Source organism: Sorex araneus, chromosome X (genome assembly GCF_027595985.1).
Source record: "Sorex araneus isolate mSorAra2 chromosome X, mSorAra2.pri, whole genome shotgun sequence".
Taxonomy (NCBI): domain Eukaryota; kingdom Metazoa; phylum Chordata; class Mammalia; order Eulipotyphla; family Soricidae; genus Sorex; species Sorex araneus.
Genome location: NC_073313.1, coordinates 336,161,831 through 336,184,052, shown reverse-complemented (window position 1 = coordinate 336,184,052; position 22,222 = coordinate 336,161,831). Strand labels below are relative to the sequence as shown.

The window sequence follows — 22,222 nt, the reverse complement described above, 5'->3', positions numbered from 1 at the left end:
AACCCAGTGCTCAGGGCACCAAGTGATGTGGGGATCAAACCTAGGCCGTATATAGATCGACCCATATATATTATTATATAATGTTTTTGATTGTTGGGGGCCGGGGATCAGTGTGGAAAAAAAAAAACAAGCCCAGGATCTCAACTGCATGGCAAGTGTTCTACCCCTGAGCCACATCCACAGCCCAGAGAGCTGTTGTTTAAAAGTGAAAAGCGCCTGCCATAGGGGCCCTAGCGATGCACTGCGGGTAGGGCGTTTGCCTTGCACGTGGCTGACCCGGGTTCGATCCCCAGCATCCCATATGGTCCCCCACGCACTGCCAGGAGCAATTCCCGAGTGCAAGCCAGGAGTAACCCCTGAGCATCACTGGGTGTGACCCAAAAAGCAAAAAAAAAAAAAAAAAAACAAGAAAAGAAAATAGAAAAGCGCCTGAAAAAAGGGAGGCAGGGAGTGGAGGGTGGGGGTGGAGGGTGGGGGGTGTTGGAAGGGAACCTGGGGACACCGGTGCTGGGAAATGTGCACTGGCAGAGGAATGGGTGTTGGAACACGATGACTGAAATCCAATGATGATCAGCTTTGTTACAGCTTTGTCACAGTGATTCAATAAAAAAGCAAAGAAAAAAATGTGACTCTCTATTCTTCGTGAATGGCATCTTAATGTAGGGGTCAGACAAAACGTTCAGAAAGTTGCCATGCTCCTAGAGAAGCGCGCACCGGCAGAGGGACAGGAGCAGAAATACCCCGCAGCCGCCGACGCGACCCAGGGCGGGGCGCTCTGCGAGAGGGAAGACCGCGGAGCAGGATGATCCGACCCCGCCTCCCGGAGAAGGAAGTCTCTGCCTAGAGACTGTTCATTGGCTGAGCTGTGAGGAGGGCGGGGCGGCCAGCCCGGGAGGAGGCGGAGCCGCGCGCGGCCTCCGCTCGCGAGACTTGGCCGGTTCCTCATTTCGGACCCGCGAGGTGGGGGAGGCGGGCCGGGCGGGCGCGGCGACTCCTGTGCGGCTTGTCGGGGCTCCGAGCGCCGAAGCGACCCGAGAGGCTCTGCCGTCGCCGCCGCCGCCGCCGCTGCTGCTGCTTCCCGCGCCCACTCGCGGGACCCTGACGGCGGGGGGGCAGCGGCCCCGCCCCTGCGAGTGTAGACCATGAGCTTCCTCTTGTGAGTGCGGCGGGGGCCCGGCTGCGGGGTCGCGGGGTCGCGCGCGCTGCGTGGGCCCCGGCTGGGGGGCGCGCTGGGGGCCGGGGAGGGGGCGGGCCCGAGGCCGACGGAGGTGAAGGTCGCGGGAGAGGGGGGGCGGCGGGGCGGCCAGGCCCGGGGTCCGGCCGCGCCTCCAAACTTTTCCGCCCGGGCGCCCCGGAGGGCGGAGGGCCGGCGTGGGGGCGGAGCCCGGGCGGCCCCGGGGTTCTCCGGGCGCAGCTCCCGGGCGCTCGGAGCCTTTCACTCCACCGGGGGCTCCTGTTTCAGGAGCGTCCGCGGTCAGTGTGCCCCCACCCCCACGACCCCCACGGGAAAGTCTGACTCGGGAGCACCAAGTGCAGTTCCGCTCTGGGCGCTTGCAAACCGCCCTCGGGCGCCCTGTTGTGAATCACGTTTGTCGATAACCGGGATCATCTCTCACTCCTGGCCCCAGATACGACTGGCCTGGAAACGTTTGTGAATTCTCTCTGATGGTTCCTTTATCTTTCTTCTTTTTTCTCTCTCCTTATTTATTTATTTATTTATTTATTTATTTATTTATTTATTTATTTATGTATTTGCGCTGGGGCTCGAACCCAGGGCCTCACTCACGCAAGGCAAGTACTCCACCGCGCTGTGCTCCGTCCCGATGCCTCTGATGATTTGTGGAGCACACCTAAAAAATGATTGGAAAAGCTTGGCTCTTGCCTCTCTTCTTCCCTGCGTATTGTTTCCCAAGTGCCTCCCTGGTTGCTTGTTGCTTAAATGTGTTGCATATTTCCACTGAAAAGTTTTAGGCGGCACCCACGCACTCGGGGTTTGGTTTGGGAGCCACAGCCAGCGCGGTGCTCGGGGGCTCTTACATGCCTGGAGGTGGGGACTGCTGTTGGCTGTGCTGGGCGGGGGGCTGTGCAGTGCGGGGGCTTTGGTCCCAGGTGTCCTGCATGCAAAGCATGTGCCCCCTTCCCCACCCCCGAATTTTTTTTTTCTTTTTCTTTTTGGGTCACACCCGGCGGTGCACAGGGGTTACTCCTGGCTCTGCACTCAGGAATTATTCCTGTTGGTGCTCAGGGAATCATATGGGATGCTGGGAATCGAACCCGGGTCAGCCGCGTGCAAGGCAAACGCCCTAACCACTGTACTATCACTCCAGCCTCCCCACCCCCGAATTTTGAACCCTCACTGTGGACCCCTACTGGACATGTTCGTAGCCAGAATTTAACTGCCCAATTTTTTTTTTTTTTTATTGTGAGACTTGAATTCTTGATGGTATTTTGCCATTAGAGCAACTAGTAAGAGTATCTTTATTCAGATTGCTTTTTTCTGTCTTGGATTCTTAAGGACACACACAGTTTTACCATGTCCTACCCCCTGTCAAGGAGGTTGTGCAATTTAGATTTTAGTTGCAGATGTGCTTGTGAACTAGAACAATGACCCACTCACCCAGTCTTTCTAAATGTTTAGTTACTGGTTTGTCTGTGGGTGCATGGTTGTTTTTGGGAACCCCAAGTGTTATTTCTTTCAGTGCTTGTTTTGTTGAGGAACAGTTTGCGTTTCTGCTCTTTGGCTATTATGGATACTGCTGCTGTGAACTTTCATGTACGGTTTTTGAATGAATGTGTACGTTTATTTCTCGTGTACATACATAAAAGTGGAATTGCAGGTTTATTTGTAAATAACGTCTTGAAGTACTGAAGTTTTTTCAAGCTCCACATCATTTTTCAGTTCCAGCAGCACTATGAGAGTTTTAGTTTCTCAACCCTCCTTGAGGCACAGTCACACTCGGGTTTTTTTTTAAGGTAACATAACTTAGCAGATATATTTCAGATGTATAGCATCTGTATTTGATGAAAGTGATCATTGTCTTCTCACTTATAGTCACCCAAACATTTTTTACATTTTCATTTTACATTTACATTTTCATGATTAATGGTGTTGAGCATCCTTCTGTGTGTGTGCACGCCTGTTTGCCATCTGTAGATCTTCATTGAAGTAATGTTTGTCCAAATCCTTGTTGGATGATTTTTTGTTTTATTTCAGAAGCTTATTCAGCATTGCTTAATGCTGAAGGTCCTACTTCTGGTGTGGGTACAGGGATCAAGCCCAGGTGTCTATCATGCAAAACAAGCAAAGGATTGCTTTGATTTATTGGAGGGGGTGTTTGTGGTGGGGGGGAGGAGGATGGGGCCATAGCCTGTTGTGCTCAGGACTTGGTCCTGGCTCCTGGTCAAGGATCACTACTGGGAGTCCCAGGGGACCATATAGGGTGCTGGGGATCAAATGCAGGTCTGGGTATGCAAGCCATGCACCCTGTCTCTCTGGCCCCATCTCCCTTTCGCCATATTGTAGTTGGATTGTCTTTCTGGTTTTGGGTTTAAGGGCTAGGTGCTGGCTGCAAGCTCATTTGGGTTTGTTTCAGTGGTGCCAGTGACCTCCAGGCTATTCCTGGATATGTTCAGGAAGGACGGGACGGCTGAGCCAGGTATCGAGCCCATGTGTGTCCCCTTACTCCATTTTACAGCGGAGGTTGCTGAGATGCTTCCGTGAGCTCACCAGCGGTCACCTCCCTGACTCACAAGGCACATGCTGGGAGCCACGCCCCTTCTTGTGGAGCTTGCACACTTCTGGTTGTGGTGCATTTGGCCTCTAGTAGCTTGAGGGATCCGAGGCAGCAGAGCTTCCAGGATCTTGCTTAGCACAATGAAAGAGGCAAAGAATTTGTCTCAAGACCACATGCTGAGAAGGCAGACATTCAAAGACATTCAAAAAAACATTACACTGTTTCTCCTAGTCGAGTATTTTAAGCTTTTCCCATGTTACTACATGTCTCTTCATAACTAGACACTAGTTCATTATGAGGCTGAGTCACAATTCACTTCTCTATTTCCAGGTTTCCAGTTTTTCACCATTAAAAACAATCTTAAGTCTCTGAAGAGACAACTCAATGGGCTGAGTTGCTTTGCATTCAGGAGGCCTGGGTTTGATCCCCGGCACCACATGATCCCCTGAGCATTAAGCTGGACCCCAAAGCTAAAAAAAAAAACAAAAAAAAAAACACCCAACTTTAAAAACATCCTCTTACCCATATAAGTAGAGGTGATGGAATGATACCATAACAACCTCCCTAAATATTATGCACTCAACATATTAAAAGGTCAGGGTATATAAAGAATATACCTTGGCCCACACTTGTTTTAATTTCTGACACTCAGAAGAACTATAAATATTATTTTTATTGACTATATTTAAGATGGTAATCACTCATGTTTTTAAGAGTTTCCATTTTTTCCTTTCTCCTTTTTCTAAAGTGTTCCTCACTTTTTTTCATTTGTTTTTGGCCACACCTAACAATGCTCAGGGATTACTCCTGGCAGGGTGTGGGGGACCATATAGGGTTCTGGGGATTGAACCTGGGTCGGCAGCATGCAAGGCCTACTCCCTACTGTTGTACTGTGGCTTAGGCTCCTCCTTTTTCCCTTAATAGATTAGAGTGTTATACAGTTAATTCTTTATAATATGTGTTGCAAGTGGTTTCCTTGTTACATGTCTCTATACTATTAAGGAAGTCTTATGGTTACATCTATTTTTATTCTGAGTGGTGTGTTAGGACAATTTTCCTTGTGGCTAGCATGAGATAAGAGTAAAAACTTAGGGCAGAGGTAGTATCTCAGTGGTAGAGTGCATGCCTTGCATGATTGAGGACCTGGGTTCAAACACCAACCCCACCAGAAAAAAAGTTTAAAAAAACAAAACATATATTTTCCTCTTATCACTAATCTTCTCATTTATTTTTCTTTTCATTTATTTTCCCAGTGTTAGTGTTACTTTTGTGGCTTGCTTTGATGGCACAGCTGTGAGACCCCTACGGCTATCTCCCTCACCCTTTTTGGTAGTTGGCATTGAAACCTAAACTCGGTTAGGTTTCTCACATAGTCATGGGGTTAGAGGCAGATTTAGAATCAAGCGGTTTTTGGTAGAACTAGAATCCTGGTTTTTCCTCCTTCTGTTTAAAGTGACCTTTCTAGGGGCTGGAGCGATAGCATAGCAGGTAGGGTGTTGGCCTTGCACACGGCTGACCCGGGTTCGATTCCCAGCATCCCATATGGTCCCCTGAGCACTGCCAGGAGTAATTCCTGAGTGCAGAGCCAGGTGTAATTCCTGAGCATCGCCAGGTGTGACCCAAAAATAAAAAAAAGATAAAAATAAAAAATAAAGTGACCTTTCTATAACAGTAAACTGCTTCATCAAATCACCTGTGTGCAGTTGTTTCTTTGCGAGGAAAAACATTTTAAAGCATTCTTTTACTGTGATCATCTCTCAGTCTCTCAGTCTCTCAACCCATCCCCAACCCCCACCATCCTGGTACTTTTTATGAGAAGTTTTTTGTATTAGAAAAAGTTAGATGCCTTAAACTAAGCCATTCTCTCTTTGTCCTAAAATTTGGTGTATCTTCCCCACTCCCAACTTTTAACCTAACAGCAGCAGCCGCTCTTCTAAAACATTCAAACCAAAGAAGAATATCCCTGAAGGGTCTCATCAGTATGAACTCCTAAAGCACGCAGAAGCGACTCTAGGGAGCGGGAATCTGAGACAGGCGGTGATGTTGCCGGAGGGAGAGGATCTCAATGAATGGATTGCCGTTAACAGTAAGTTTGTTTTTTTTGATTTATTCTTTTATTGAATCACCATGTGAAAAGTTACAAAGCTTTCAGGTTTAAGTCCCAGTTATACAATGCTCGAACACCCATCCCTTCACCAGTGCACATATTCCACCACCAAGAATCACAGTATACCTCCCCCCAACCCCCCACCTCCCCAGCCCCCCACCCCACCTGTGTAACTGATAAATTTCACTTTACTTTCACTTTACTTTGATTAAATTCAATATTTGTTAACAGTAAGTTTTTAGTAACATTCAACTTTGCTGAATTACAAGAACCATCTTTTCCTGGCTTTTTTTTTTTCTTTTTGGGTCACACCTGGCGATGCAGAGGGGTTATTCCTAGCTCTGCACTCAGAAATTACCCTTGGTGGTGCTCAGGGGACCATATGGGATGCTGGGATTCGAACCTGGGTTGGCCGCGTGCAAGGCAAATGCCCTGCCCGCTGTGCTATCACTCCAGCCCCTCCTGGCATCTTTTTAATGAATTTTCTTTTACAGGGATGAATTATTTCTGATAATGTGTAACATGATAATATACCATTAACTGTAAAGTATTTGACAAATACATTTCAGATAGTTGCTCTCTTCAGAGTCTTTGTAATTATGTGGGTAAGACCTGAGGAAAAATATAAATACTTCAGGCCAATTTCTGCAGATAATGGTAAGAATTATTGATGAGAATTATCTATCATCAAAGTAGAGTCTGCTTCTGGTCCTTCGGTCAGCCTACATAGAGAGAAAAGTTCAGTTGGAATGTACATGGTTAGTTACTTGATGGTTGTGACTGATGAGTAGTCCGAGGAAATTGAGAGAGAGATTGGGAGGAAACACGGGGTTCCTTCAACTGAAAATTACTCTGACTTTCAGGAAGTGAAGTCAGCAGAGACAGATATGCTGAGGCTAGACATTTTTATCTCAGTTGAGTCTTCCATTTTTTGTTTTTGGTTTTGTTTTTTTTAAATTTTGGGCCACATCCAGTAGTGCTCAGGGGTTACTCCTGACTTTGTAGTAGGAATTGCTCCTGGCAGTGTTCAAGGGATGCTGGGGATCAAGTCCAGGTCACCTGCGTGCTAGACAAGCATCTACCCACTGTACTATTGCTCTGGCCTCAGTCTCTCTTCTGAAATGAATTCAGATCTGGGAAATAAGGTTTAAATCTTTCAGGAATTTTACATAATCTACTGGTGTGGCAGGGTGGGGCTTACGGGTGTGACCCCTGGGTCACGGGAGATTGGGGGATAGCAGGCAGAGGATCTCTACTACTGGGTGCCGTTGAGTCCAGAGTCTAAGGTCACAAAGTTCCGCATTATCTGAGTTCCATGGGACTTCATTCATGTGTGAGGCTCGGCTGGAGCATCCAGACTCCCCGCCAGGCTGTTTTCACTTGGGGCGCTCCAGAGGTGGGTGGGTGAGAACCCTCCCTGCCCCAGTTTATAAGACACTTCCTACCCATTTTTCATAGTTACCATACCGTATTTGATGGAGTCCAGACAGTAGACAACAAATCATAGAGAGGATATATATATATATCTTGGGGAGCCTGGCAAGCTACCAAGAGTACCCTGCCCACACAGGCAGAGCCTAGCAAGCTACCTGTGGTGTATTTGATATGCCAAAAACAGTAATGATAGGTCCCATTCCCCTGACCTTGGAAGATGAATAAGGAGAGGCTGCTAAAAGCTCAGGGCTGGGAGGAATAGAGATGTTACTGGCGCCCGCTCGAGTAAATCGATGAACAATGGGATGACAGTGACAGTGATACAGTAATACATAATCTACTAGGAATTATTTATTTTTATTTATTTATTTATTTTGCTTTTTGGGTCACACCCGGCGATGCACAGGGGTTATTCCTGGTTCTACACTCAGGAATTACTCCTGGCGGTGCTCAGGGGACCATATGGGATGCTGGGATTTGAACCCGGGTCGGCCGCGTGCAAGGCAAACGCCCTACCCACTGTGCTATCGCTCCAGCCCCCTAGGAATTATTTTTTAACTTAATGAAATTTTTGAAACGTAAAAAATAGACTAGCACAATGAATTTCCAGATATCCCTCCTGTATAACAATGATCAATTATTGGCCAGTCTAGCTTCCTATAGAAGTCCATTTTTTTTTCTTTTTGGGTCACACCCAGCGATGCACAGGGGTTACTCCTGGCTCATGCACTCAGGAATTCCTTCTGGCGGAGCTGGGGGACCATATGGGATGCTGGGAATCGATCCTAGGTCGGCCTCGTGCAAGGCAAACGCACTACCCGCTGTGCTATTGCTCCAACCCTTCTTTTTTTTTAATGTCAGCAGATGCGCAATGTTCACAGTTTCTCTGATGTCTTATAGATGTTCCTCTTAAATTTTTGGTTTGTTCAGGACCTTGTAAGGTCTGTACATAATTTTTCTTGAACTTACATTTCCCATCACAGTCTTTTTCTCTTTTTTTTTTTTTTCTTTATGGGTCACACCTGGCAATGCAGAGGGGTTACTCCTGGCTCTTCACTCAGGAATTACTCCTGGCAGTGCTCATTAGACCATATGGGATGCTGGGAATCGAACCCGGGTCGGCCACATGCAAGGCGCTGTACTATTGCTCCAGCCCCATTCTTTTGCTTTTCTTCACACACTCCCCCCCCCCCGCCCCCCATCCTTCCTAGTTGTCACACACTAGTTTGTGGTCTTCTTGCAGGATGTGTGTGTGGGGGGGAGTCATACACTCAATAGTTGCATTGCTTGCATATATTGTTACTGTGCCCCATAGATCATATCCTTTGATGCAGTGCCAGGGACTATAAACAGCATTGCCACTGGGCTAGCACTTGACATGTGGGGTGGTGCCAGAGATTAAACTCCCATCTCCTGGCTCATGGGATAGGCACTCTCTCCTGAGTACCCTGGTCTCCATAGTCTTTCTGTTTTGTTGTTGTTAATGTTTGTTTACCCCCTTTATTTTCTATAATTATTAGCTCTGCAACAACACTGTCTAATACAACTTTCTGCAATAAGGTAAATGTTCTGTATCTGCACTGTGACAGTTAAAATGTGAATAGTATTACTATGGAATTAAATTTTAAAATTGATTTTTTTGTGTGTTTGGGGGGGGTGCTATGCCCAGCTGTGCTTAGGACTTACTCCTGGCTTTGCGCTCAGAGATCACTCCTGGCAGACTCTAGGGATCTTACAGGGTGCTAGGGATCAAACCTGGGTTCACCATGTGCAAGGCAAGCACCCTACGTGTTACACTATCGCTCTGGCCCCACATCCCGTTTTTTTGTTTGTTTTTAATTCTATTTATTATTTTGCTTTTTGAGTCACACCTGGCAATGCTCAAGGGTTACTCCTGGCTCTGCACTCAGGAATTAGTCTTGGCATTGCTAGGGTACCCCGATGGGATGCCGGGGATGGAACCCAGATCGGTCACATGTAAGGCAAATGTTCTGCCTGCTGTACTATCGCCCCAGCCCCCCACTTCCCCTGTTTTTAAAATTGTATTTGAACTATGTTACTCTGAAAGCATCTGTAGGCCTTCAGCATTTCCTTTGAATCTTTTCTAAGATTTTCTTTGAGGCTTACTACTCTACTTTAGCTCTTGCCAAACTTGATGGTTTTAGGATTTCATTATTTAAAAATTGAGAAACATGAGGGGTCAGAGGATCATGCATAGGGCTGGAGTTGCATGTTTTACAAGCAGGAGCCTTGGGTTTGATCCCCTAAGCACTGGTGGGAATGACCCTGGGTGCATTTCTGGGAGAAGACTCCAGCATCACCAAGTGTAGATGAATCCCCATCCCCAAATTTTTAAACCCCCCTCCACAAAGATCTTTTCATTTTGTACATTATAAATAATAATAGTTACTGTATTAGAAATTAAACTTGAGAAATTTCAAATAATTTTCAAATTCCAAAATCACTTGTATCACTTGTCGTCCCATTGTTCATCTATTTGCTCGAGCAGGCGCCACTAACATCTCCATTCATCCCAATCATGTTCAGGGTTGGGGAATGAGGCCCATTATTGTTACTGTTTTTGGCATATTGAATACCAAACTAAAAACATGATTAAGAGAAAAGTTGTTTATGAAGAGATCTGTATTAAATCCTTTTTGACAAGATCGAAGTTTCTCTAATTTTTAAGAAATTTGGCAAAGTTCTGTTGATCTTATGTGTCTCTCCTTGGGTAGGCTGGGTTACTCCCCACACACAAAGATTTATCTGGTGTGGATTTTATCTATTTTGTAAACAGAAACTAAAACATATATTAAAACTTTTCAGGGGCTGAAGCGATACCACAGTGGGTAGGGCATTTGTCTTGCACGCAGCCGACCCAAGTTCGATTCCCAGCATCCCATATGGTCCCCTGAGCACCGCCAGGAGTAATTCCCGAGCGCAGAGCCAGAAGTAACCCCTGTGCATCACCAGATGTGACCCAAAAAGAAAAAAAAAAAAACCACCTTTTCAGGGTTTATGTAGTTCTCTGCAAAGTAACATGGTTTATTCAGTTAGTTTGCCTGCCCTCTCTCTTTTTATTACTTACCTTGATGAAGCTCTAAGTCTTTAGCATTTACTGTTCACAATTTGAATCCTGTCTTTAGATTTATCTCTTTGAATTTTGTCCCTCCTTCAGCTGGAGACTCCCAAAAGAAGGGGCATTTTTCTCCCATTGTCCTTTTAATGTTCTTCAGTATACATTAGACCTCAGATTTTCTCTCTCTCTCTCTTTTTTTTTTTTTTTTTTTTTTTGCTTTTTGCTTTTTGGGTCACACCCAGCGATGCTCAGGGGTTACTCCTGGCTTTGCACTCAGAAATTATTCCTGGCAGCACTTGGGGAACCATATGGGATCGAACCCAGGTCGGCCCAGTGCAAAGCAAATGCCCTACCTGCTGTGCTGTCGCTCCGGCCCCTCTCTTTTTCTTTCTTTCTTTCTTTCTTTCTTTCTTTCTTTCTTTCTTTCTTTCTTTCTTTCTTTCTTTCTTTCTTTTTTTTTTTTTTGTTTGGGGCCGTGCCTGATGATGCTCAGGGGTTATTCCTGGTTTTGTACTCAGGAATTGCTCCTGTCTGTGCTGGGGGAGGATAGAAGTACCAGGGAATCGGGCCAGGCTTGGCCATGTGCGAGGCAGTTGCCCTATCCACTATACTATCTTTCCAGCCCCCTGAAGTAGTTTTTTGTGTTGTGTTGTGTTTTACATTTTTGAGTCACACCCAGTGATCCTCAGAAGTCACTCTTGGATTTGCACTAGGAATTACTTCTAATGGTGCTTGGTGCCACATGGAATACTCGGGATCTAACCCAGGTCCCATGTGTGCAAAGCAAGCACCTTACCCACTGTACTTTCTCTCCAGCCACCCTGAAGTAGATTTTTAAAAATATCTTTTGAGGGCCAGAGCAGGTGTAGCCCTAAAACAAAACAAAAATCCTTTTGATATAACTGATATTCCTTCCTTAAGCTTATTTTATAACATTTCTCTTTACTAACACAAATGCTGCTGTCTGTCCATATTTGTAAAATGCTGTGGAATTTTTTTCAACTCTTCGGTGTAATAAAGTGATTTATTCTAATGATGTAATAATCGCTTAGTTATCTAATGTCTCATTTTTAGGCTGGTTAAAACCTTACTGTATTAAAAGTGACTATAGGGGCTGGAGGATAGCACAGCTTGTAGGGCGTTTGCCTTGCACATGGCTGACCCAGGTTCATTTCCTAGCATCCCATATGGTCCCCCAAGCACCGCCAGGAGTAATTCCTGAGTGTAGAGCTAGGAGTAACCCCTATGCATCGCCAGGTGTGACTCATGTGATCCAAAAAGCACAAAAAAAAAGTGACTATAAACAGTTAATACAGCAACTTGATAAAATAAAATTTACAATATTTTTGAATTGTTCAATTACCTAAGGATATACCCAAGAACTTTATTGCATGCATTGTCATTTTTCCTTCAACTGGGAGGTCTGAAGTATTGTTACGTTTACTACAATTTTAATGCATTTTATTTATCTATTTTTAAATTTTATTAGTGAATCACCGTGAGGTAGTTGCAAACTTATGAACTTTCGTGTTTTTATGTCAGTCATACAGTGATTGTTTACCCATCCCTCCACCCATGCCCATTCTCCTCCACCAGTGTTCCCAAGTATCCCTCCCACCACCCCCGCCCCCATCCCCCACCACCCCACCCTGCCTCTGCAGCTGGGCATTTAATGCATCTTAAATAGAAGTCTACTGCAGTTTTGTTTTTTTTATCTTTCTAGCTGTGGATTTCTTCAACCAAATCAACATGCTATATGGAACCATTACAGAATTCTGCACTGAAGCGAGCTGCCCGGTCATGTCTGCAGGCCCGAGGTATATTTACTACCATAGGTGTTTGAGATATTGGGAAAACTTGTTATTGATAGAAATAAAATCATAAAGATTCTGTTTTTCTTTGGAGCAGGGACACTTTTGGGCTACACCAGTGGTGCTCAGTGATTACTCCTAGCTCTGGTTGGGGGACCATCGGGGATGCAAGGGACTGAACCTGGGCCAGCAAGGCAAGCACCTTAGCCGCTGAACTACCCCTCTGGACCCAGAAATTAAATTCTTTAGAACAATTAAGACAAGGAGGAACATTGGGGCTGGAGCGATAGCACAGCGGGTAGGGCGTTTGCCTTGCTCGTGGCCGACCTGGGTTCGATTCCCAGCATCCCATATGGTCCCCTGAGCACGGCCAGGGGTAATTCCTGAGTGCAGAGCCAGGTGTAACCCCTGTGCATCGCCAGGTGTGACCCAAAAAGCAAAAAAAAAACAAGGAGGAACATTATATCTACCTAAATTCTTTACACAGTGAAGTTTACTGTGTAAATAGCACAAATCGTTTTAGTCATTCTAGCTCAGCAAAGGAGAGGTGTGGGGGAATGATCTGAGGGTGTTTTATTAACACCATCTCCAAGAAACAGAATTTTCATTGTGACTGTATTGGTGATAACTTGATAATCGGGGATCTCAATGTGGTGACATTCATCAGCCTCTAATCCAGTCCTCACCACCTTCTGCCTAACAAGACAGGGATGCAGTCCCTGTCTCTTTCTCAGGACTCTTGTAAACAGTGTCCGTCTGTTTTCATCCTTTTCTTTTCCAGTTATTTTTCAATTAATTTATTTGAGGAGAAAGATACCAGGGAGGGATTAATGAGTCTCATCCACATGAGGCATGCATTCCAGCACTGAATTACATCCTTGGTCACTTCTCTTCTAATTATAGCCGTCAGAATTTAGACTACTTCAAGGGAGCTGTTACTATTCTTCAGTAGAATTTTAATTTTCTAGTTCTAGGTAACTTCTGTTGACACTTGGAACTGAAAGAGTAGAAACTCTGAATCAGTTTTTGATTACAAGTTGCAGATTTGTTAACATTTTAGAAAACCTTATCAGTAAACTTTTCTTTCTCCAGGTATGAATATCACTGGGCAGATGGTACTAATATTAAAAAGCCAATCAAATGTTCTGCACCAAAATATATTGACTATTTGATGACTTGGGTTCAGGATCAACTTGACGATGAAACTCTTTTTCCTTCTAAGATTGGTAAGTTGATGTAGATAGTTTTTCTTGTTTCCTTTTTTCCTTTTTAAATGAAGTAAAATAGTTTTAAAGAAATTTATTTAGAGAATGAGAGGAGAGAGAGATCCAAGTTCAAGAGAGAACAAGGGTTTCTCCGTAATGGAAAAGTGACTTGGGACAAACTTTTTTCTATCATACTGTTTTCATTTTGGTCAATTTTTCTATTTTATTACATTAGTATACAAAATACAAAAGCATACAGTAATGCAGTATACCAAAACTTTATTGTACATTGACGTCTTTATTGTATTTTGAGTCTATTCTGTGACAAAACATAAATAATGTTTGAACCTAAATAACTTGGAAAAGTGTTCAAATCCAAATATATATTTCTTTCTATATTGAAATCTCCCCCTTGTGGAAGAATATAACCACTTAAATTGTTTGCTTTTGTGGAGGCCACACCCAGCAGGCTGGGGGCACTGTGTGGTGCCAGGGACTGACCCTGGGCCTCCTATATATGCACAACAGGCGACAGGGGCCGCCGACGTGGTGCTCAGGGTCCCAGGGCGCTTGCCTGCTATTGTCAGCCAACTAGGCTGCTGTCCAATGCAAGGGCCCCAGAATGCAGTGCTTGGGGGATTCCCCAGGCAGAGCCCAGGATCTGCAGAGCTGTACCCAGTGATGCTCGGGGGATCGTGTAGAGCAAGGTATTGGACCAGGGTGGCCGCACGCAAGCCTGCCCCTTAGTCCTGTACTATCTCTGCAGACCCTAGCACAGATTATTCTTGGTAAGTGAACTGTTATTTTGTATATGATTTATTTGTTTAAGGTTTAGATTTTGGGGCTGGGGCGATAGCACAGCGGGTAGGGCGTTTGCCTTGCATGCAGCCAGCCCGGGTTCGATTCCCAGCATCCCATATGGTCCCCCAAGCACCGCCAGGAGTAAATCCTGAGTGCAGAGCCAGGAGTAACCCCTGTGCATCGCCGGGTGGGAGGCACTCCTGGTGGCGGTACTGGCGGGGAAGCTTCTCCTAGCTTGTTGTCTGGGGCATTATGCTCTGCTGGAGATCACAGGCCTTTGAGCTAATCCCCAGACTCATGCAGGTTATTGCTGTTCTTTCTTCTTTTTTTGCTTTTTCAAAAGTAAGACACCCATTATTAAACTCCAAAATGAAAGGAGTTTCATTTAAAAATAACGTACAGACTTTTCAATACATGAATATAAGACCCAGTCCAGAGAAGTGTTCCCATAAGGCACTGAAACATAATGTGTTAAAAGATGAACTAGTCGAGACAGGAGAGAAAGCCATAAAAATCCGCTTACAAGAGTAAAATTAAATGTCAAACTATTAAAGACTGGTAGAGAAATAAAATTCAGAGAAAATAGCTTCAGTTTTAGAAGGATTAAGGGAAAGAAAGAATTCTATTTACTTGTATATTTTTATTTTGAGGCCACACCCAGTAGTGCATATAGCTTCTGGCTCAGTGCTTAGGGATTACTCCTGGTGGAACTCAGGGAACCATATGTGGTACAGGGGATGGAATCCTGCCTGTATTTTTTTAAATGTATTGACCCACACCTTGGCGATGTGGGGAAGGGAGACATTTCTGGTAGTTTGCACTCCCAGTGGTGCTCAGGAGACCATGCAGCATTGGAGATCAAACCCAGGGCTGTGGTATGCAGAGTATGCACTCCACGTTGACTTCAACACGTTCCAGCACGTTCCAGCAGTGGCTCACACTTGAATGTGGTTTAACTAACACCAGTTGCAGTACCGGGTCAGCATGTTAAGCTATCTCCCCAGCCCTCCTTATCTTTAAGAGATGGAAGGGCCAGAGACTGGGGTGTTTGTGTTGCATATGTGGAGCCAGGAGTAAGCCCTGAGCACTGCCAGGGGTGGCCCCAAAACAAAAATGAAAACAAGTCTGTATTTATGGAGTGAGTTTGTTCGTTGGAGTTGCATGTGGCAGGGTCTAAACGTTTATTGTATAATTAAAGACTAATCATTGTGTATGTACGTTTGATTACAGGTGTCCCATTTCCCAAAAACTTCATGTCTGTGGCAAAGACCATCCTAAAGCGTCTCTTTAGGGTTTATGCTCATATTTATCACCAGCACTTTGACTCTGTGATGCAGCTGCAGGAGGAGGCCCACCTCAACACCTCCTTTAAGCACTTTATCTTTTTTGTTCAGGTATGTTGTACCATGTTAACTTTTGCAGCCTTAGAGTTGGTCTTACTTAGACCAAATCTAATTTTGGTAACTTAATTAAAGAATAATGTCTTAATTTTAGATGTAGAGTTAAATGCAGGAAAGTATAAGCAGAATTCTCTTCTATTTTTTTGTCCTTTGCATGATGTTTATTTCATTGGTTTGCAAAGCAGCCTAGGAAACTATCACCCGTATTTTGGGTCTTCTGCCTCTGGACACCCTAGCTTCTCTGTTCCATTGCAATTGCTGGGTAAAGTGAGGCCTTGGGAAAGTGTTTGCAGTTGGATTATTTCATGAAAATCTTTGCTGGAAAAAGAAATTTGGAATACCTCATTGGTGGCCTATCAGATTGAGTTGCCAGAAATAGTATAGCAAGCAGGGTGCTTACCTTGAATGTGGCCAACCTGGGTTCAGGCTTAATATCCTGTACATCCCCTGAGCACTGCCAGGAATGATTCCTGAGTGCCAAGTTGGAGGTAAGTCCTGAGCACAGCTAGTATGGCCCCCAGAAACCAAAACCCAAAAAGTGATATAAAAAAATTTAGAATCCTTTAGCCTAAGTTTAGAATTAGTAGTTTTCAAGTAATTTCTTTATAAGTTCAAGCATCACTTAAATTTGCAAAGTGAGGAACATGCTGACATGCAGTTACTTAGTTTTAAAATTCTTAGGGTTTAGTGAAGGAGGTAAAAGTTAATCTTATTTTAAAATACAGGCCACATCTTATCAGAAAACTAAATTTGGATTTCAGAAAAATAGTCAGGAGTCCCTTCCCTAAATGACATTTACAAAATTGTGATTTTAGATAGTTTTTTTTAAAAATTATTTTTTTTTTTTCAGGAATTTAATCTCATTGATAGGCGTGAATTGGCACCGCTTCAGGAGTTAATCGAGAAGCTTGGGTCGAAAGACAGATAAGCGTTTCTTCCAGAACTCAGTTATCTTCTTGCTTCACTCACTGCTAGAACTATCTCATTGCAATCTGTTATAGACTAGTGATACAAACTTTACAGAAACATAAAGAGACACTTAATGTCTATGGCTGCCTATAAAATTGTCTCAAAGGTAGGTAGGCCTAATGCCTTCAGAGAGAGAAACTGAGGACACAGCCAAGAGTAGGAGGTACTGTGTGACCACACCTGTTACTGACACAGTCGTGCCTGGCTGTGATATATAACTGATCTATAGTTTATTAGTTTACTTATTTCTTTATTGAGAAAGACGATGAAGTCTGTTTTAGGTGAATATTAAGAATTTCCACCAATAATTTATTAGTAAGTTTCCAGAGCATTTTTCCTAATAACACAGATTGTTTTACTCTTGTTTTTATTTTACAAATAGGATAGGTATTTTTAAGTTTCATTAAGGTAAAGAACATTTATGTTACTTTGGATAATCTTTTAGTTTAAAATTTGTATGTTATGGTTTTATAGTTAAGAAAATATATGTATATTTTTTCAAAATCCCTGATTGCTGTTTAAAAATCTTATGAGTACATAATATGGGAGTAACTAAAGTTATTTCTAAAATGACTTACCTACATAAACCTGTCTAAATTTTAGGCGTGTGTGTATGTAAAATAATTTTTAAGTCATGTAAAAATGATCATATGAGAGTTTTATTTTGAAATGGTTTCATTCAGATTAATTTTATGTGTCGCCTTTGGCTGGAAAAAAGGAAAAGAAAACTCCCCAATTATGACATATTTAAGTCTCAAAACCACTGTTTTCTTGCACATTGGTTCTTAGTAGGCTTGAAATTTTATGTAAGAGAATGTAAAAAGATACTCAAACATACTCAGTTTTAGTCTATGTTTTTATGGTGACTTGAGAATTAAGAGTAACGTATAAATGCATGAATAATGCATAAGACTGGAGACCCACAATAATAAAAAAAAAATAACCTTGAAGGATGTACACATTATGTAACAGCTAAAAGTTTTGGTGTGCTCCCTGTTCATGTGTGTTTACCTGTGTTTACATGAGACAAAATGGGAAAAATAAACTTCTGAAAGCGTCTTTCTACTAATCAGATGATAGATTGAGTTCCCATTTGGGTTTTTTCCCTGGGTTTAGATTGTTTTCATACCAAAACTTGAATTTATTCTGTTTCTATTGGACACCTGTAACGTCTCCATTGTGAGACTTGTTGTTACTGTTTTTGGCATATCGAATACGCCAGTAGCTTGCCAGACTCTGCCGTGCGGGAGGGATACTCTCGGTAGCTTGCTGGGCTCTCCGAGAGGAGCGGAGGAATCAACCTGGCAATCGCGTGCAAGGCAAATGCACTACACGCTGTGCTATCTCGCTCCAGCTCGTTTCTATTGGGATTAAAAAAAATAAAATGATCTTCACCACTAGTGAAGAACAGAACTCAGGGCTGGAGTGATAGTACAGTGGGTAAGGCAATTTGCCTTGCACACAACCAACCCTGGTTTGATCCCCAGCATTCCATATGGTTCCTTCCACAAGTACTGTTAGGAATAATTCCTGAGCACAGAGCCATGAGTAAGCCACGTAAGCATTACTGAGTGTGGCCCCAAAACAGGGGGGGGGAAAGAAAAAGCAAACAAACAAAACATTGATCTGATTTTTACTTTGTGTCCAAGATTTAGTAAATTCTAGCTCTCTGTGTAAAGTATATTGAGGCACAAGTGTACTGAAGACTTGCTCTACGACAAAGCTTTAAGCACAGCAGCAGTCTGTTTCTCAGTGCTTGGACTATGCAGTGTTGACCAACGTCCTGGTGACTTTAATGAAGAACTTTGATAGCTTGTGGGGGTGTTTTGGGTTGTTCTGTGATGCTGGGAGTTGAAATCAAGGCCTCACGCATAAGAGGCCAGCACTCTGCCACTGACCTCCAATCCCAGTGAGGAGAGGGTTGTCAGGTGTCAGGGCTTTTTGGTTGTTGTTATTTATTTTTATTATTCTGTTAGAGTATCATGAAAATAAAAACTTCATTTTTATAACCCAATTTCATAAATTATTAAATATATGAATCAAATTTTAAAGAAAGTATCCAATTTACACTGAAATCATGCATCATTCTTTAAGGAACAAAGAGTGGGATCACTATGAAAATGAAAAGTCTCTGTGAAATATTGCACAATCTACCTTAAAGCATATTAACAGTTCCCTGTCCAGCATTTACTTGTTTATATTGATCATTTACAAACAAGGAAGCAGACGCCATATCCCACCTAAAATGTTAACAGCTTCTCAAGTGTATTGTTTTGCTGTTTTTTGTTTTTTTTTTTTTTTTAGTTTCTTGGTCATATCCTGCAGTGCTCAGGGGCTGCTCCTGGCGGTGCTTTGGGGATCCTAAGGAGTAGCTTGGATCAAACCCAGGTCAGGCGTGTGCAAGGCAAACACCCTATCCCTATACTATCTCTCTAGACAGAGCGTCTCAGTTTTAAATCTTGTTGACTTTCAAACAATTTTTTTTATATATACTAGAAGTGAAAATCTGTTTCTGAGCTAGGTTTTTACTCCTCATTTCTAATACTTATTTTCTCTTTTCTCGTTAGAAATTCTCATTTTCATGACACAACCTTAAAACAAACCAAAGATGGCTCCAACAGTCATAAAGGCTTTATCTTTGTGGGACATCAATTAAAAAATTTTGTTGGTAATTTGAGATTCACTTCTTTAATACTAAAAAACAGACCATTGAAAACATTGCCAGGTTCCTAATCCAGTATGATGCAACTTACAATGCATCTAAACGCGAGTGTTAACATTATTTGTTTACATCCAGACCAAGAGTCGGGGCAGGAGGAGAATTGGAGGAAAGGGAGAGGATGGCGCCTTCCTGACTTGGTTGGAGGGTCAGCCTTGATAAGAACTGGAGAAAATCAGTCCAGCTCTGACTCCTCTCACTTTGGTTTTATCTCCCTGTGCCCAGGATCTTGTGTTCCACAACATTCGCCCCTGCGCCCTCCTAATCAGAAGCCATCCCCTCCCAGTGTCTCTCTGTGTTCCTCACAACTGATTACAGTCACGGGCAGGGCATTCATGCTCGGTTATGCAATTCATCATCCTCTGGTGCTTTAATTTTCAGGCATTTAATAAAAAAAAAAACTGTGGACAATGATGTGCAGGGTTTGTTTAAATATTAAAATTTCTTATATTGCAGATTTTATATTGACAGCCAGTTGTATTCTTTATTCTCCAGATTATGAATAAAGCTATCTTACAAGGCTGTCAGCTAATAAAAGTGTTTCTTTTGTCTTAGACCTTTAGAACCTAAGCTTACATAGCTGTCTGCTGGGGTGGGGCGGGGTGGGGGGAGCCTGCAAATCTCTATTCCTGTGACTTTGATGACAAAGGGAAAGTTTTTGTTGTAATATAGAGGCTAGAGAAACAATCCTGGCCTGGGAAAAATAGGGGGTTTGCAGACATTGTTGGATTTTTCGGGTTAAATGGTAGACTTCTTTTTCTGGGCAGTGAGATTGTATGAGAAGAGGAGCTTCTAAATAGAACATCATTGCCTCAAAACAAATCTAATCCAAAGAGTTTAAATTCTAGAGATTTGTTTCTAAGCAGCCAGTCATGGTGCTAAAAGTTCCCTGCATGGTTGGAAAGTTCCTGCATGGTTGTAGGGGGCTGTCTCCAGGAGAGGACTGCAAAGTGCAGGCTGGGGTGCCAGCCCTGAGCATCTCCAACAGCAACTGTAGTTCCTCCTGCGAGCAGTCCAGGGAATGGGTTTTGGGTTTTACTGACCCAGAATTTAGACAAAAGGAAAAGTAGTCCCTCAATTTTCTTTCTTTGTATTCGATTTTGATATTTCTGACTGTATAAAAGACTTCGGGGAGAATTCATGTTGTCGCAGTGTGTGTTTTTTTTTTTTTAAGTAACTGCATTGAAATTTACTTGTTTTCTGTTCCTTATCAGAGTCTACTCTAAACAAGTATTTTGTAAGTCCAAATGGATTGCATATGCTGTAGATTTATTATAGGACAACATTCAGTGTTTGGTCTATATTGAAAATAGTTTGTATAAGTTAGTCTTGGTCACCATTATCTTAAAATGTTCTTTACATTAAAATTCATGCTGTATTTTTAAACCTTTTAGGGACTGTTATCTATTTTTCTAAGTCAGTTAACTGTACTTTAAAAGACGTATTTTGTATCTACTTTTGTAACATCATCAGAATAAAATATATTGGAAAAAAAGAATGAATATATGTTTCAACACACTTATTTAAATTTGGAAACGATTTTGCCAATTTTATGGGTATTGAATGCAGCTTAAATTTAGAAGGTCGTCTCTGCTTACCATTTGATAACTGAAATAGTTTTTTTTTTAATCTCAGAAGAAAGTTCCTAACTGTACAGATACCTTGTAATACCAGAGCCCCACCGCCAACAGATACACTCTAGTTCCGTCCATGACAGTTCATCCCAGACAAAGAAAGCAAGTCCTCCCGTTCTCTTGACATTTATTGGCTCCTGGCTGTGAGACTGGGCTTCTGGTATGCACAGCTCTTTCCCTGTGCTCATCAGCCACTGGCAGAACCACACTCTGTTGTGGTGCTAGAGATTCCAGGTAGAGCTGCGGGGTCCAAACTTACATCAGACTCTTAGACTTGCAAGGCAGAGCCAGAACCACCCCCAAGGCCTTTAGCCATCAGTTTTGGTTCCCCCAACCCCTTCCCCCCACTTTGTATTGCTAGGGATTGAACTTCAAAGCCTCGTGCATGCAAGACAACTTAGCCTAGGTCCTGGATTTGGTGGTGGTAGTGTGTGTCGGGGAGAGGATGGTGGGACCCTCACCTGGTAGTTCTTAGGGGGGCTGCTGCTGGTGCAGTTCTTAGCAGTTGTTCCTGGCAGTGTGGGTTGACCATGGTGGACATACTGAGGCTTGAACACGGGCAGCCCTTTGTGCCATCTCCCTGCCCACAACCCTGGAGGGCAGAGGAGGGTGGCACACACCTCTAGTGCTTGGGGGACTGTATGGCAGAATATGAACCATGACAGCCCTTTACCTCTGTACTATTTAGACCCTGGATTTTGTTTTTGCAAATTATATGTCAGTAGACTTTAAAAGAATACCAAAAAAGTTTTGTTAAGCTGTTTATAAAGGAATAGTAAAATACTCTTATAATTTGGGGAGGGTCAGAGTTGGGTTTTGATGCCATACAACGAGAAATAACATTCAAATAATGCCTTGTTTGGCAAAGAAATAAATAGCCTTTGTGGCACCCTTCGGGTGTAAAGACTGTAGCTTGCACTTTTACTGTTTGGACACTAGATGTCAGTTTCTACCTCAGAAGCTAAATCCTAACCAGAATAAAGAATTTTTTTACCAAGCACCTGCTTTTGTGTGTCTTCCTGTTGTCACATTTACATGAGCGTCTCTGATAGGTCCCAGCTTACACACACTCAACACTGCCCTGTCTTGTGTAATGACTGGGAACAGTCTGGGTGTCACATGAGAGGTTTTGAATGCAGGTTGTCTAAAAGATGTTAAATAGTCAAAAACAAAAACTGGGCAGACTGTTTCTGTGTGAGCTTTTTAGTTCTATTTTTTCTTGCAATTTTTATGCATTTAATTTTCATTAAGTAGTTCACAATAGTTCATTACAGATAATATTCAAACACCCACCCAACCAGTAAGCCTATTCTGACCACAATAAGGGGG

General features: G+C 43.1%; 1 protein-coding gene across 1 annotated transcript; it reads left to right on the top strand.

Annotated features, from left to right (window-relative positions):
• Positions 1 to 947: 947 nt before the first annotated feature.
• On the top strand, positions 948 to 21,804 carry MOB1A (MOB kinase activator 1A). Its single transcript, XM_055122733.1, has 6 exons — positions 948 to 1,156; positions 5,654 to 5,820; positions 12,078 to 12,171; positions 13,258 to 13,391; positions 15,402 to 15,565; positions 16,422 to 21,804. Exons 1-6 carry the CDS (start codon positions 1,143 to 1,145, stop codon positions 16,497 to 16,499), a joined length of 651 nt encoding a protein of 216 aa, XP_054978708.1. The 5' UTR covers positions 948 to 1,142; the 3' UTR covers positions 16,500 to 21,804.
• Positions 21,805 to 22,222: the final 418 nt, after the last annotated feature.